The 17,222-nt window shown below is 43.6% G+C and overlaps 1 protein-coding gene across 1 annotated transcript in view; it reads right to left on the minus strand.

Moving 5' to 3' along the window:
- triob (trio Rho guanine nucleotide exchange factor b) overlaps positions 1-17,222 on the minus strand; it is a 162,078-nt gene that overhangs the window by 67,705 nt on the left and 77,151 nt on the right. Inside the window, 8 exon segments of the mRNA XM_083761057.1 lie at positions 5,352-5,452; positions 5,455-5,525; positions 7,089-7,258; positions 11,146-11,337; positions 12,343-12,465; positions 13,922-14,152; positions 14,470-14,601; positions 16,597-16,788. Coding sequence (XP_083617183.1) covers positions 5,352-5,452; positions 5,455-5,525; positions 7,089-7,258; positions 11,146-11,337; positions 12,343-12,465; positions 13,922-14,152; positions 14,470-14,601; positions 16,597-16,788 — 1,212 coding nt within the window.

A 17,222-nucleotide genomic window follows, 5' to 3' on the forward strand; every position in this document is an offset into this window, starting at 1 on the left:
TCATTCTGCAGACTTCCCAAAGTTTCCAGCGGCTGTATCCCATTCGGTGGCTGCCTGGCTCTATCCAGCTCCGTAGATAGAGCTGGCAAACTCTAGAAATATTGCTAGAAATAAGGGCTGGAAAGGGACATTTCCTTTGCATTCACAATAGCGGAGCAGTTACATGGTGCAGTTATGTAATGCCGTAGCACTTTACAATGTGCACTACATTCACACACGGCTGGGGTAACCATGCCCTGCTCATGGCAGCCGTTAGGGGATGACTTTGCATTGATAGATGAACACATAATGTTCTACTCAAGAGCTTGTAACATCCCTTAAAGTGTCAGCAGCCAAAGGGGGGCTAATAACACTAAATGCAAATATAAGTAAGATAGATTGCCTGATTCTGAATGAGCAACTCCATGAAATCAAAGGAATAGAGGAATTTAAATACTGTGGGTCATATGTAGTCAGCAGCAGATTGCAGAAAGGATTTCCTGACAAGGAAAGGACAGGAAGTACTTGGAATAAGTTACCTCTAATATGGCCTGGCCATCAGAATTCTCAAGAGCTACAGTACCAAGATGAACCTTTTCAAAGCCTGCATAGAATACTTCTGTACGATGCCAAAACATGGACAATGATTAAAGAGCTCCTGCATCGTCTTGACGGAACATACACAAGAACTCTTGTGAGATGTTAATTAGCTTCGAGCTAAACCGGCATCTTTACATGCAACCATTTGCATTGATTGAAATGTTCATTAATGTGCACTGTCCTGGATATAAACAAATAAAATGTCAGGAACATTCATGGAGGAACCATACCACTAAAGCAGTGGTTCTCAAACTTTAACATTTCAATAACGGGTCCACTTGGTTCCATTTGTACACTCACAGAGTCACAGACCTGTAAGGGTCCATTTGGAACCTCCTCAAGGAACCATGATGGTCCCTGGACCACACTTTGAGAAATTCAGCACTAAAGCTCAGATCTATGGTGGCACCACTCCCATCTCAAGAAGAGTCTGCTTTGCTGGACTTTGCTACAGAGAAAAAGAACAGATCAGCTCGTGGATACTCTGCTCTGGTGGAGACTACCCTTCCCACCAAGAGGAAGCAGACCACTCACATTTGCAGAGGACACAGGCCTGACTGTGAATGAACTTGGAGTGGCAATGAGCAATAGAGTTGAGTGGAATTAGTGTTTGTTTCAGATCTCGAGGGCACTCAAATGATGGTGATGAGGCGTTCAGTGTCTTGCTCAAGGACACTTCAACACTAACCCAGGGCAGAAACATTTTCTCATAATATTATGATGTAAATCCCCCTCTCTCTGCCCCTTGTCATTTGGCTCTGTTAGAGATCTTACACAGACATTTTAGATACTGTAGCAAGTCAAGCCATCCATGTAAGACAATGTGTGCACATTTCTGATCCATACAGAAGAAAAGAAAAGTACTCACACATACAGTACAGTATATTCCAAATCCTTTTATTATTGTCTTTTCTAACTATACCCTTGAATACCGAAACCAGATCTACGTCCAAACAAATCCAATGAAGTGTGGGTAATTCAGTTCTTATCTCTGCAAAAAAGCTTGCTGCAGCCTAGGCTGTAACTGAAGGTAGGTAGAACCTTCAACAGATCTCTAAGGCATAAAGATGCAGCTTTGTTCCTTTTGCCTGTCAAGGAACACTAGGAACCTACCAGTAACACTGAGAACCCCACTGAGCTTGCAAAGTAGGAACTACACATCTCTTAAAAAAGACAGAAACCAGATTTGTTCGATAATCCTGGGCTAATTGAGCAATAATCCAGGATTGTGGAATAGATTTTGACATCTCAATAGAGATCTCCATAAAAAGTGTGTTGAGGAATTTATCTGTATTGCCTTACCACCACCATCAAGAGATCTAGCCTGCAAAAATGTAAACACAATACCCACATTTCTTCACAGCACTTTCTTACAAAATGTCTGTCTACGTTTATTTTATGAAAAAGGTTTAACTCTCAGAGTTAAACTAACACTCAGGATGTTGCAGTACACCAGCACTAGAGCACACAACGTTATATCAGACTTTCTTCGGGCAGTGTTCTTTCCACACAGTAAGATCATCCCACATCTACAGTAGCTGGCAACAAAGTAACAACTTACCCAGCAGTCCGCTGAGCTCTCCCCCTTTCCTCTCCTCCTGCAGTTAAGTAGAATGCCCTCTCTGTGTAGAAAGACCATCGCCCTCAGCTGCCAGCACAGTAACTTACAGGACACTCTATAAGACTCTAAGAGCAGAGACCAATCCTATTACAATGTCTCTTTATCTCAGCGGTCCACAGAGAGACTGGGCTACACTTGAGAGATGAAGGCACTGTGAGGCACGAGTCTCACCTGAACCGTACATCAAACACACGCCTCCACAGCCGTGAGACTGAGGAAGGAGTGTCCCGTCCGGGGCACGTGCATGTGTATGAGTGTACGTGTGCATGTGTGTGTGTGTGCGTGTAGGGAGAGGAAAAAAGGAGCTGAAAACAAACGAAAAAAAGACTTCTACTGTAACACCCTTCATTCCCTTGTACTGTGTCATGTTAAGTGTGTGTGTGTGTGTGTGTGTGTGTGTGTGTGTGTGTGTGTGTGTGTGTGTGTGTGTGTGTGTGCGTGTGTGTGTGTGTGTGTGTGTGCGTGTGTGTGTGTGTGTGTGTGTGTGTGTGTGTGTGTGTGTGTGTTTTCTCTCTGTGCTTGAAAAATGAGTGACAAGGAGACTCACCATGATTTCCTGAGCTGACACGCAGAGCAAATAGGTGGATTTAAGTGTTCCTCCGGGCGCAACAAAACAGACACAACAGGCTGGAATCCAACCACTACTCCACATTTCTTCTAACATCTATTAGATAGACATTAGATAACTTGTATCGTCACAGCCTTATTTTATGACTGACATACGTTTAATTAAAACCATTCAATGCTTTGTTTAACAGATACCGTGGGTCCTACATGTAGGTTTATGAAACCTTCTCAGCACACAAAGAACACTGTAATCCAAAGGTTCATAAACATTTTTGGCTCAGGTCACCCCTGTAAATAGCTTTATCATCCACGGCACCCCTGAATGACATTGTTAGTTTTTAGAACATTATGTCATAATGTGAATCTTTCCCTCTAAGATCCAGTACGTTACGAGAAAAACTTTAGAGCATATCCGTTTCCAATAGGACAGATTGAAAATAACTTGTTTACTATACAAACTCACAGATCTGCTATTTTTGGTGAAGAGACTTGGTGTACTGTATATTGAAAAAGAACGCACCAAGAACAGTGCAACTCACGTATTGATGAATTCCAAATATTATCAAAGTATATTCTTCGGCACCCGTGGACTTGTGTCATGGCACCTACTAAACCCTGCTATAATCTTCGAGTTCAAGCAAAGCAAGAAAAATGTACTGGAGAGACAAAACGAAACTATTTGTCCAAAATGTAACGAACCCCATAATTCCCATGAGACATCTCCTCCTTCGGGTGATGAATTCCTTTCAGGGTCACACTAAGTTCCAACACGTGCATTTAAGCATGCGTACAGTATACACACCCGCTCGCAGGCACACACGCACGCACTCGGCACTCACGCACACGCACACACACACACACACACACACACACACACACACACACACACACACACACACACACACACACACACACACACACACGTTCTGATACATGTTCATGCCCACACACTGCTTCACTCATGCATCCACTGACTCACTACAGTATGTGTGTTATGGAAATGTCCCAGAGCAACTGGCGTTTACGCTATCAGCACGCCTATTTGCTTGAGGCTTTCATAATCATAAAATATTATAAAAACAAAAATAAAAAGCTATGCCTAATTTGTGGGCTGTGTATCCATTTGTGGTGCAGCAAATATAATCCAGCTGCTATGATAAACATCACACGAAACGGGGGAGGGGGGGATCAAAATTACTCACAGCTGCTATCTGAGCCCCAGCCAAGAGGAAGTGTTTCAATAAAGAAATGGGACCAAAAGCCGGCCACGGAGGAGAAACATAATTGGACCAAGAAGAGTAGGGGGATAAAACGTGTTAAGTCGAACTACATTGTTGTTGTTTTTCGTTGCAACTGTGCACTGCTGTGTATTCAAAATACTGCAACTGTGTTGTTTACTGTATAAATCAATAGGCATCCTCCACGTGCTGGAGCTCTGTCTCTACAGCCATGTACACTATGAGATCAATGTCACAGTCGTTTTACCACCATGTCTCTTGCCTTTTCTGATAAGATATCCTGGTATCTATTTTTTTTTTCTCACTTCGCTTCGAGAAAAAGACGTAGCAAATCAGGCTGGATTCTAGACTAATGTTACAGTGATTGTTGAGATGGTAAAACTAAAGGGGGAAAAGGGCTTTGGGTCATACTTTCATTTCTCTTTAGTCTCTAAGTTCATTGTCATAGCCTATCTCTTCATCATCTCCCTTCCAGCTGCTCATCCCAAGTCACATCACGAGTGCTTCGGTCTTTCAGAATGTACTCTACTCTCTTTTTTAGTCCATGAGTCTTTCCTTTTTTGGGGATGTTTTTTGACAAAAAACAAAACAAAACACTGCTCATCTGCTGAGAAACGTAGGTGCTGGAGTCACAAAAGAAGAAAATATTAATGGAGGCTCCGCACACTCGGATCTGTGCACAATCAAAGGATTTATTTGCAAGCTTTCGGTCTACTGACCTTCTTCAGGCATTGGGGATGTTTTTTAAATTAGTTTTGAAATAATAATGAAAAAAATGTAGGAAACAAAAAAAAATCAAGGGACCCATAAAAATGTGTTGCAGAAGCAGTGCTCCCTCCCTCTTTCTCTCTCTCTCTCGCCCCCACCCACCTCACACAGTCCCAATGTATACTGACATTGATGGCGTCTCTCTCTCTCTCCTCTCTCAGTCCATCCCCCCTCTCTCTCTCTCTCTCTCTCTCTCTCTTCTTCAGTCCCATATATACTCACATCGATGGCGTCTCTGTCTCTCTTCTCTCTCTCTCTCTTTCTTTCAGTCCCATATATACTCACATCGATGGCCTCTCTCTCTCTCTCTCTCTCTCTCCTCTCTCTCTACTCTCTCTCTCTCTCTCCTCTCTCTCTCTCTCTCTCTCTCTCTCTCTCTCTCCTCTCTCTCTCTCTCTCTCTCTCTCTCCTCTCTCTCTCTCTCTCTCTCTCTCTCTCCTCTCTCTCTCTCTCTCTCTCTCTCTCTCTCTCTCTCTCTCTCTCTCTCTCTCTCTCTCTCTCTCTCTCTCTCCTCTCTCTCTCTCTCTCTCTCTCTCTCTCTCTCTCTCTCTTTTCAGTCCCATACTGTATATACTCACATCGATGGCGTCCCTCTCAAAGATGCGCAGCTGGAGGAAGAGCTCCAGCTTGATCTTCCTCTCCTGGAAGAGCTCCTCCATCTGGCCCTGAGCCTCGTCAGCTGCTGCAGAACGCTCTCGATGTGAGCCATGGAGCTGTTGTGTGGCGTCTTGTTGCTGGAGATAGCCGAGTCTCTGCAAAGACGACAGTATAAACACCACGGACTTGAGGATTGACCCAATAACGGCACACAACGCACATGACACATTGAACACACAGAAGTGTCTACTATAGACAGGGTCAAATGTCAAATGCAAAAGAAGGCAAGGAAAAAAAACATTATGGAATTAAATTAGCAACAGTACTACTTTCCGCTGAAGTGTAAAAAAGTAGTACTTCTATGACGGCTACAGCTACAAAGCAGCTGATGCACGGTTCATTTGTGATGCAGTGAAGCTCTTAACTGGCGTTTTATCTGTGGAGTAGAAGACCACGAGACCGTCCGTATAGACTATAGAAGCACACATGTGTTTTACGCTGCTACCTAATTGCCCCTTGGACTCTTAATACAGAGCAGAACTGAAGAAGTGCACATGTGTCATGTGGACTTCAGCAATGTGTGGTCTGGTCTATATCGGGCAACTGGCGGCCCGGGGGCAACATGTGGCCCCCACCTTCACTTAATGTGGCCCGCATTGTTATACAGTATACTAAATACTGATATTATTGATTACAGCTGTTACAATTCCAAACATGCAAACATGACCCACTTGAATTACTTCAATCTTAATGACTACGGTAGTATTACAAATATATTGTTTTTTTTATGTCCAATGTATTTGTATTTAAGTTCATAAAGTTAACAGAATTTTAATTAATTAATTGAATTGAAACATTTTTCAGGATTCAAAGAGAGCAGATAGAGAACAAGTAGCTTAAAACGCGTCCTGAACTTAGATCGACTATTTATGCAACAATTGTGTGACATAGAGTGACGAAGTAGAAGTATTATTAAAAAGTGAAAATAGGGAGCCAGTATATGCAATATGGCCCTATGGAAACCTACTGTAGTGACCTGTCCATCATAAAGGTTTCCCACCCCTGGTCTATATCAGCGTTTCGTTTCCTTAGAGTGGGTCTGACACATTTGTGGGTGACGGGACCAATTTTTATGGGTTTCGACGAATTTACATGTTAAAACCACCAAATAAATCTAAGAAATACCATAAATAAAAAATATGAATAATTAAAAAGCACTGAAAATAGCAGAACTACAGCGCAAAACACGTTGTGAGCTTGTAGATTTGCTATTTTCACTATAGTTTTGGTCCCCGGGGCAAACGTCTACTAATAAACTATCTTTCGGGTCTCGACCCGAAAGTCTGTGTGTGAACCCCGCCTGCTCTATATAACCATAGAACTGACCTGAGCTGCTGTATCAGGTCCTCTCTCTGCTCCTATATAACCATAGGACTGACCTGAGCTGCTCTATATAACCATAGGACTGACCTGAGCTGCTCTATATAACCATAGGACTGACCTGAGCTGCTGTATCAGGTCTCTCCCTGCTCTATATAACCATAGGACTGACCTGAGCTGCTCTATATAACCATAGGACTGACCTGAGCTGCTGTATCAGGTCCTCTCTCTGCTCTATATAACCATAGAACTGACCTGAGCTGCTGTATCAGGTCCTCTCTCTGCTCTATATAACCATAGGACTGACCTGAGCTGCTCTATATAACCATAGGACTGACCTGAGCTGCTGTATCAGGTCCTCTCCCTCCTTGATGACGTTGACGGTGGCCTGCAGTGTGGTCTGCTGCTGCTGGCCGAAGCGCTTGATCAGCTCCTGCACGGCCTCCACCGACTCTGCATACACGTCATCCAGCAGCTCCTTCTGCAGCTCCTCCAGCCACGTCCACAGCTGTGTTGATTTTGACAAGCACATTTTCATTTAGTTGAGTCATAGTCTTTTTCGATGTAGTCATATTTTAGTCACCTGAAATGTTTTTGGCGTTAGTCTATAGTTTTAGTCGTCTAAATGTCATAGGATTTTAGTCGACTAAATCTACAGTTTATTTTGTCGACTAAAATGTGTTTTGGCAGGTGGTTGGTATCAAAATATACTTAAAGTGACAACAGTAAAAGTACTGGTTGTGCAGAAACGTTTTCAAAATCTTTTGAAAATAGCCGATACAAGGTCACAAGATTGTAGATCGGTCAAAATATATATAGGGCTGAAGAGGTTGGTGTGTTTTGAAATAATAATAATCTAAGTAACTCAAGTTTTATAATTCTAGTGGAATAAAAGTAGGCCTACAATACTTTCCTCTGAGATGTAGCGGAGTAGAAGTAAAAGTATTGCAAATTGTAAAAGTAAGAATACCTCAAAATTGTACTTAAGTACAATACTTAAGTAAATGTAGCCTACTTAGTTACTTTACACTAAATGTGCAGTACAGTAGCATCAATGATTGGATGTGCAGCATCAATGATTGGATGTGCATCATCCATGTCCACCTAGGGGAGACTGACTAGAGAGAAACAGACAATGCTGAAGGATTGGAGCCCTGTCAGAGAGCTCAGATAATACGTTAGAGTTGACATTACGGTTGTCAACAGCATACGAGACATCAACAGGAGTGAGAGGGTGAGAAATAGGAGGGGGAGGCAGCTCGACAGACAGGCATAAGATAGAACAGAAACATAAAACTAAGCAGTCCATTTCAGAGCTGCTGTTTCACTCATCTCTGGGACACTTTGACAGAGTAGCCATCTGGGTGACTTGGCACAGCATCCTACTGTATATCCCTGGCACGCTGGGAGAAATACCCCACTTAAGACTGTTCTGCACGCGCACGCGCTCTCGCTCTCGCTTTCGCTCTCTCGCTCTCTCGCTCTCCTCTCTCTCTCTCTCTCTCTCTCTCTCTCTCTCTCTTTTCAACCTTACTACTACTTTGTACTACTAGGACTAAGACTAAAAAATATGTTAATAATTATATAATAATCATACTATCATCATACTATAATTCTAACAATGTCTGTCTGTCTGTCTGTCTGTCAGAAACACCGCCTTATCTCCTCATTGCCTGCACCAATCACTCCCACTTTTCACACAGGCATTGACCATATGAATATGGAGGCCCTTTTTTCCATTTGACACATTCATTATTAATAATGCATTTATTAGTGAATTAAAAACGCACCGGGCGCAGTACCCCCTACGGCCACAAATATCTCACAACGGGTAAGGGCTAGTATAATAAATTAATAATTTACATTTGGGGGATATCTTTCACAATAATGAATAAAACATGTTCTAGACATTCTAATGATCACAAAAAACATATATTACAATTATTTTACTTACTTTTAATAGGGTAAAGGTCAAAAGTCTTAGGTTAAAAAAAATTCAAAATTCCAGAATCTTTTTATTTGTGTGAATTTCAGCCTCTGTGTGGGGTATTTATATGCAAATATCATGACCAATGGCATTGCAATGAACATCACTGATGACGTTTAGGTGAAAAAAGAACAGAAAAAAATAATTATAATTAGTAATTAATTAAAATAAAATTGTTGCTAAAAAGCAAACGCTGGGTCTTAGAGGGGGGAGTTCCAGGGGGTCCCCAGCTAAATGATAGTTTGGAACCAAATGGACCCTTATGGGTGTGTAACTCTGAGAGTGTACAAATGGAACCAACAGTTACATTAACATTGATTTTACAATATAAATTGGGGATAGAGGTGCTGCAAACACGTACAGTACATCTCTCTGTCATGCTTACAGAGTAAACTCTATGGGTCTCTATGACTCATGTCAACAGGATGTAGTACTGTTAACACATGCTGAGCATGGCCCGGGCGGTTAGTGTAGCGGTCCAGGCACCTAGGCTGCTAAGCCAGCCTGACGGCGTGTTGCGGGTTCGACTCCCGATCCCGACGACCTTTGCCACGTGTCACCCCCATCTCTCTCCCCATTTCCTGTCACCATACTGTATGTACACTATCCAATAAACGCAGAAAAAAATCACACCCGTGTGAAGTGAGTGTTGCAAATTCGTGTGGGGGTCCCTGGGGAGGGGAGTTCCAGACCCACAGGAACGCACCCAGGGTGAGAGGTCAAGAAAATACTTGAGGTGGGAAATCTATAGTTATCTGATCTCAGACCTAGTGTACAGTATGATTTGAAAGAATTTAAAGATACTGTAGTGTCTTCAACTGTTTTGATCCCATTATTCACTAATTTCTTCAGTGTTCTGTAAGCATTGGAGTTATCTCACAAGGGAGTCATTCTCTATTCCCAATAGTGTTTAGGATTCCTGCTATGCCCCAAAGGTGTTGAAGATTATGGAGTTCTCTTCTCTGTAACTGAAGAGAGGCCCAAGAAATGAATCATTTTCAGAGGAGTAGCATTCAACTCATGCTGTTCAATAGAAAGCCCCCTAACCTCACTACTCTCAGTGTGCAAGACTATCAGATAGAAATGAGATGCCAGATAGTAGAATCTGAAATTGGTTTAAACCATAGGGACTCAGGAGTTGAAAGAGTATTACATTTTTGTCTGGAAATATTATATTATTATTACATTATAAAACCTAGGAGGTAGCTTTGTTTAACTTTAACACTAGACTAACACTTTCATTTTAATTATATCACTCTACCAATTAGTCAGAAGTATGCAGCACAGGCCTCAAACTTGTGTTGAGAAAGAAAATATTGTATTATTATCTTTAATTGTTGCAGTAAATTATAAAGGAAGGTAAAAACATGTACACAGAGAATATATTAACCTTTGGTTGGTACACTTTTGCGGAACTAGACGCTCTCTCTCTCTCTCTTTCTCTCTCTCTCCTATTAAACCATGACTGTGCTCCCCTGCACCCATCGCAGAGATAAGTGAATAATACATTTTTGATAGTGCAACATGCAGCTAACCTCTCATTACCCATTTAATTAACAGTGACTGGAGGGAGGCTGTAGGAGAGACTGTGTGTGTGGAGCCACTTCAAAGTTAACAGTGACTGGAGGGAGGCTGTAGGAGAGACTCTGTGTGTGGAGCCACTTCAAAGTTAACAGTGACTGGAGGGAGGCTGTAGGAGAGACTCTGTGTGTGGAGCCACTTCAAAGTTAACAGTGACTGGAGGGAGGCTGTAGGAGAGACTCTGTGTGTGGAGCCACTTCAAAGTTAACAGTGACTGGAGGGAGGCTGTAGGAGAGACTCTGTGTGTGGAGCCACTTCAAAGTTAACAGTGACTGGAGGGAGGCTGTAGGAGAGACTCTGTGTGTGGAGCCACTTCAAAGTTAACAGTGACTGGAGGGAGGCTGTAGGAGAGACTCTGTGTGTGGAGCCACTTCAAACAACTGCTGACTGAGTGGTGACACCACCTCTATTACCACGCAATGAACATCCAAAAAGCTCCAAGTGAATTCACACATCATACCTCGAGTACTGTACTGGGACAGTGAGTTCAAAGTAAACTGGTCTAAATTACTCCAATCATTATTTAAAAGTATAGCTCAGCATTAAAGGTATTGAAACAGCATAAGCAGTATACTGAGTGCTAATTTCACAGTGCTAATTTCATAAATGGACCCATATGTCTCTCAGAGTTAAGACAATAGGATTAATGTGGTGGCATATTACTGTAATGACACAAAACCACATTCTAGTGTGGACAAGTCAGGAGCAAATAGGACTAACTTCATCTCAGTGTCTCTTTAAGTAAGCTATGGAGTAAAGAGACTTAATAGAATAGAATAGAATAGAATAGAAGAAAAAGACACATGCATGTATGTATATACTCCTACCTCCTTGACGTGTGTGTGGAAAGCGACAGACATGTCCAACAAGACTTTGCGCTGCTCCACGCGTCGCACAAAGTCCTGGATGCGGTCCTCCAACTGGTGGGCGGCCTGGTAGATCTCCTCTGGATCACACTCCCCTGTCTGGGCCAACTGCTCCGCCGCCTCCAGCAGCTTGTCAGCGTTGGTATAGGTGTTCTGCAAATAACGGTCATGTCAGACATACAGGCATTTCTTGTTACCACCACGCTCTGACTTCTCTGGTGCGCTATCCTCTTATAGGTACTGGGTCGCACACAGTGGCAAGAGTGTTTTTTTTCCCCTTTCAGCTATCCAGCCTTCGTCAGTGTGCAGAATTGGCGTCTGCTACCTTTTGAAGTGATGGTGACGGTGTGCAGGGGCGCACCATCACCGCTAATCACTTCACTGAGGAAAATCCTGAGTGTTAACGTAACTCTGAGAGCATGCAAATGGAACCAAATGGAACCAAATGGACCCGTCTCAATCTGCACATTCTCAGTGTCAGACTCAGTGTTAGTATAGGTGTTCAGTGATCAGTGTGAGCCCACTGCTCTGCTGTACACATACTGCAAAATCCAGAGTGTTAACTTAACTCTGAGCATGCAGATGGAACCAAATGAACCTGTAAGGCCATTTGGTTCCATCTGTACGCTCTCAAGAGTTACAAATGGATATACATTAACGATGAGGATTTTATTGTGCAACAGCCTGTCGGCATCGTCGCGGTTACCCTGGAATTAACATTAACGTCACATTACCGTAATGTTAATGTTCGATATAAAGATGAGGTGAATATTTTGTGTGCTCTCCAGTTTTCTCTGCAAGCAATTGCTGCCTCTGCACACTTGTAGGTACTTTGGTACAGTAGGATGGAGAACATTAGCACGATGCCATACATACAGTATCATTACAATAATAATCGTTTCCATTGTTAGCGTATAAGCTCAGGAATGAGTCCATATCTAGGATGGATGCCTAAGCCTTTACACTGCACTACTTTCAATGCATTTTAATAACGCAGTAATATTTTCAAGCTACTGTACAATATTGTATTTGCATAAGATGATGCTTTTAAGGCCCAGTGCTACAATATAATATATTGTAGTGTTATTACAAACACAGTTGCTTGTACAGTTCGAAGACACCTTTGATTTTATTACCTGTTTAAAAAAGAAATCTCACCTGTGCCACTTCCTCAAAGTCTTCGTGTCTCTTCTGAAGGGCCCTGGCTCTGTGCAGAGACTTCCCCACACCCGTGTGTTTACTGAGGAAGGCCTCGCCGTGGTTCTCTATCCAGTCCAGCACCTATACGCAGACATGCACGCACGCATGCATGCACACACGCACGCACAGAGAGAAACACACACAGTAGACGGTTTTAAGATAGCACACCTGACTAATGTGTGAGGTTTTAAATTAATAAAGAATAATGAACAACATGCGTCATTGCAGAACACAATAGGTCAATAGTTCTATTGTAGTTAAAAAAACTCCTATGAGTTCCAAAAGTTCCATCTCCACGAACAGTACAATGATTATTATATAGTCTTGAAACTACACAGATGAATAAATAAACATTGAATAATACAAATATAATTGTATATTCAGTGACGTATCAGGACAACATAATGGAGCAGGACATAATTGCTTCAAAGTGACAACATTTCTAAAACAATTATTCTTGTATTATCAATACAAAAGACTGGGGAATTCATTCCAGAACTTGATTAAGTGAGCTCAGCACCTAGTCTTATTGGCCAACCATTAGAGGGCGCAGTTGGCTGTGCTGGCACTATTCAGACCACAGCAGTTAGTCTAACACAAGCCAATATCCTACATCCTTCTCCTCTCTGCAATCAATATCTCTCTCTCTCTCTCTCCCTCTCCCTCTCCCTCTCCCTCTCCCTCTCCCTCTCTCTCTCCCTCTCCCTCTCCCTCTCCCTCTCCCTCTCCCTCTCCCTCTCTCTCTCTCTCTCTCTCTCTCTCGCTCATATAATTATAACAGCAGTCCAAATTATCAGTGTTGTAACGGGTTAGATTTGCCATAACACCTTAACTTAATTTCCATATTATCTATTAAGCTGTTGATCACAGTCCCTCATGTGCTACTTGGAGCGAGAGAATATATTTTCACAGGATTTTCAAGGCCTGAGATCATATTTGTATGGGGCACTCGGAAGCCCAAACACGCACGCACAATGCCCCCGACACATTATGTGGCAGTAAATTGCGTCACCATGGAAACCACTACCAAGAGAAAAGGGGCGACAAGCGAAAGTGATGAGAGACTCAGTCATTTCTATCCCAGAGCTCTGCTAAGCAGAGAGAGAGAGAGCTCTCACTCACACAACTAGGAAGGCTTTTATAAACCCCTCAAAACCCCCCTCACACACTGTGTTACATGAATGGTGCTCTGCAGTACAGTAAAATATTCATCACATATTCAATGGGACACCCTCCCCCCATGCCCCCCTCCAAACACACACACGCACGCAAGCACGCATGCACACACGCACGCCTATTGGAACACTGTTTAGTTGAATGCAGAAAGGCTCAAGTTGCTTTAAATGGAATAAACCAATGAACTATCCGAGCACTGGGTGTCATTCATGTATACTCTGTAGTGTGTGTGTGTGTGTGTGTGTGTGTGTGTGTGTGTGTGTGTGTGTGTGTGTGTGAGGTGTGTGTGTGTGTGTGTGTGTGTGTGTGTGTGCGTGCGTGCGTGCGTGCGTGCATGTGTGCGTGCCATCCATGCACGTACCTGCTGTACATCCTGCTGGAACACACAGAGCTGCAGGCGCTGGTGCAGGCGGACCTTGCGGTGCTGCCAGATGTTCTCCAGCTGCCGCTGGTGGTGCAGCACCTCGTGGATGATGTCCAGCACGTGGTGCACGGCCTTGGAGTAGTTGGCCGACGCCGTCAGAGAGTCAGCACTGCCCGGGGTCAAGGGGCGTTGCAGCTTGTCCAATAGGGACTTCCCGTCTTGGCTTACCTGTTTAGGTTGTTTAGGGTGAAATGTAGGTTGATTGATTGATTGATTGATTGATTGATTGATCGATAAATGGATCAATGGGCAGGAGAATGTTAGGGTACATGGATTGTTGGATAATCCTGGTTGGTAAGAAAAAGTGCACTTTGGGTCTTTAAATATTCATAATAAATCCGATGGTCCCTTTAAGCATTGAGACTTTATAGTAGAAACATAATCTCTGCATGAATCCATATCTTGTGTGCTCGTAGATTGGCAAATTGCTCTCTTGGCTGTACAGCAACGTATACAGTATATAGGATTGACATGGTTGAACTGACCTCTGAATATGCAGTGGTGATGTGTTCATACACCCCCTGGTGGTGGTGGATGGTGTCCTCCAGGTCCTGGAGCTCAGAAGGCAGCTCTCCCTCACCGCACGCCTTACACCATGGCTCCACGTTACTCATGTACTGATGCATGCACACACACACACACACACACACACACAGAAGCCCAGACACACACACACACACACACACACCACACACACACACACACACACACACATACACACACACCCTCTTTCAGCTATGTTGCTGATACACTATAATTAGTTCATACGGTATTATCAGTGGGAGGACGTGTGAAAACCCACATCAACATCCTGCCCCTCAGCTGTTACACCACGCATATAAATGAATAATATTATTAATAATACATCATGAATATCATGGACAAGTTGTAGTCCGTGGTGAGTTAGCTAACTAACAGCTGCTTCCCTGTTAGTTTGTCTCATTTCCCAGGGCAACGGAAGTGCACAAAAGTGTCCGAACAGTGGTGTTATTGTTTACAGCCTGAAACAGTCTACAGTGGGATTTACTGTATTTTGGACAGCGTTTACATGACCACCAGAGCACTTCTGCTCTCATTTGTTCACCCGTTTGCCTGGCAACTGAACCACAGACAGTACTTGCGTTGATCATGTTGTTTTATGACCAAAACTAGCACACTCATCTCCAGGTTCTCTATCTAGAACAGGTCACCTCCCCTGTGTCACTGTGACCCCGTGAAGTTCAGCTACAAAGACAGACTATGGGGAGGGAGAGAATATGATGTAGAGAATGAGAGGGTGAGAGAGAGAGAATAAGAGGGAGAGAGAGGGAGAGAATGAGAGGGAGAGAGAGGGAGGGAGAGAGAGGGAGAGAATGAGAGGGAGAGAATGAGAGGGAGAGAGAGGGAGAGAATGAGAGGGAGAGAGACGGAGAGAATGAGAGGGAGAGAGAGAGAGAGAGAGAGAGAGAGAGAGAGAGAGAGAGAGAGAGAGAGAGAGAGAGAGAGAGAGAGAATGAGAGGGAGAGAGAGGGAGAAAATGAGAGGAGAGAGAGAGAGAGAGAGAGAGAGAGAGAGAGAGAGAGAGGGAGAGAATGAGAGGGAGATAATGAGAGGGGGAGAGGGAGAGAATGAGAGGGAGAGAGAGAGGGAGAGAGAGACTGCTACAGTACACAGAACTAGAACGGAGGGGGGCATAAAAGTAGAGCAGAGTTCTTCAACAGAATAATGATGAAAAAACAAGTGATAATTCTCTAATGGGAGGAACAGGAGGAGCAGCAGAAGATACAGGAGAATAAAAATAATACATAGAGAATCTAGTCATTTAAGCCCTTTAAGTTGCTGTGAATGATTGATTGATTGATTGATCAATCGTGTGTGCGCACATGTGTGTGTGTGTGTGTGTGCAATGCGAGTGTGCGTGCGTGCGTGCATGTGTGTGTGTGTGTGTGTGTGTGTGTCTCTTGGAGTCAACAGAATGGTCAGTCTCTATTTACCTGAGCATTAGAAGTAGCCTAACTCAAACACAGAAACAGTGTGATCAAGCGGAGACCGTTTGTGGTAAAACCTAGTGAGAAACAAAACCAACAGAGAGGCCTCTAGGCTTGCCTGCAAATATGGATCACACATAATATACAAAAGACAGATGGCATAAAGCGCTTGTGTGGTGCTCAGTCAGTCTGGATAGCCCTCTCTCCATCACTTTCTGTCCCTTTCCCTCGCTACAACCTTCTGTCTTTCTCCCTCTCTCTTCTCTCTCTCTCTCTTTGTCACCCTCTCCTTATGTGCAAAACAGTTGGGAATCATACATTTAGCATTACATTATCCACCTCACGAATTTATAGGACAGGTGCCGTGTCTAAGATTACTCTTAAGTGCTAATTGCATTACAACACGTATTTCATTAGACAGTATAGACACAGGTTTAATTTGCAACCCCAAAGCACTTTTAAATTGTCATGCAACTTGGGCTGACAGGACCAATGAGGTTGACAACATGATGACAAGACTTTATTTACCGCTTCAAATCTCCAGTGGTGTCTGTGTGTGTGTCTGTGTCTGTGTGTGTGTGTGTGTGTGTGTGTGTGTGTGTGTGTGTGTGAGTGTGCGTGCGTGCGTGCGTGCGTGCACAGTACCTGGTCTGCTTTCTGGTGGAAGGTGGCAGACATCTCCAGCAGTGTGCTCCGCTCGTCCAGCGCTGCAGCGAAGGCCTTCCACTCCTGCTCCAGCTGGCCTGAGATCTGCTGGATCTGCTGCGAGGCGTAGTGGCCGGACTCCAACAGGCGGTTCCCCACCGACATGATGCGGTTGATGTTCACATACACATTCTGTACGGGACAAAGACGAGATAGATAGAATATAAAATAATTGTTGATATATAGATGCAGCCAGCGGCTAGCGTGGGACCAAACTGACGTCATAGGGGTGCATGTGTTTGGTCTGACTAGTCATTGGTCCGAAAAACGACAACCCACCTCAAACCTTAACCTAACCATAACCGCAAGCACGGGAGCAGGCGCTAGTCCGAGGTGCGGACGCATGTCGAACCAATGCTCCGTCGGACCATAGCATGCCTCCCACGTTATAGTAGTGGTACAGATGTGGTACGGGTTTCCCTCCACTCCAGGTATGACTGCTGTAGAAAAGTAACACTGGCACATCCAGCTGAATGGCAGGTGCAGGACCCAGCAGTGGAAGAAGATACAGAATAAATAGAAGTCTGCACACTCCAAGCTCCCAGTCAAGGATTTATTTGTAGATT

The sequence above is a fragment of the Protomyctophum parallelum genome (genome assembly GCF_964188405.1).
Source record: "Protomyctophum parallelum genome assembly, chromosome: 3".
Classification (NCBI taxonomy): domain Eukaryota; kingdom Metazoa; phylum Chordata; class Actinopteri; order Myctophiformes; family Myctophidae; genus Protomyctophum; species Protomyctophum parallelum.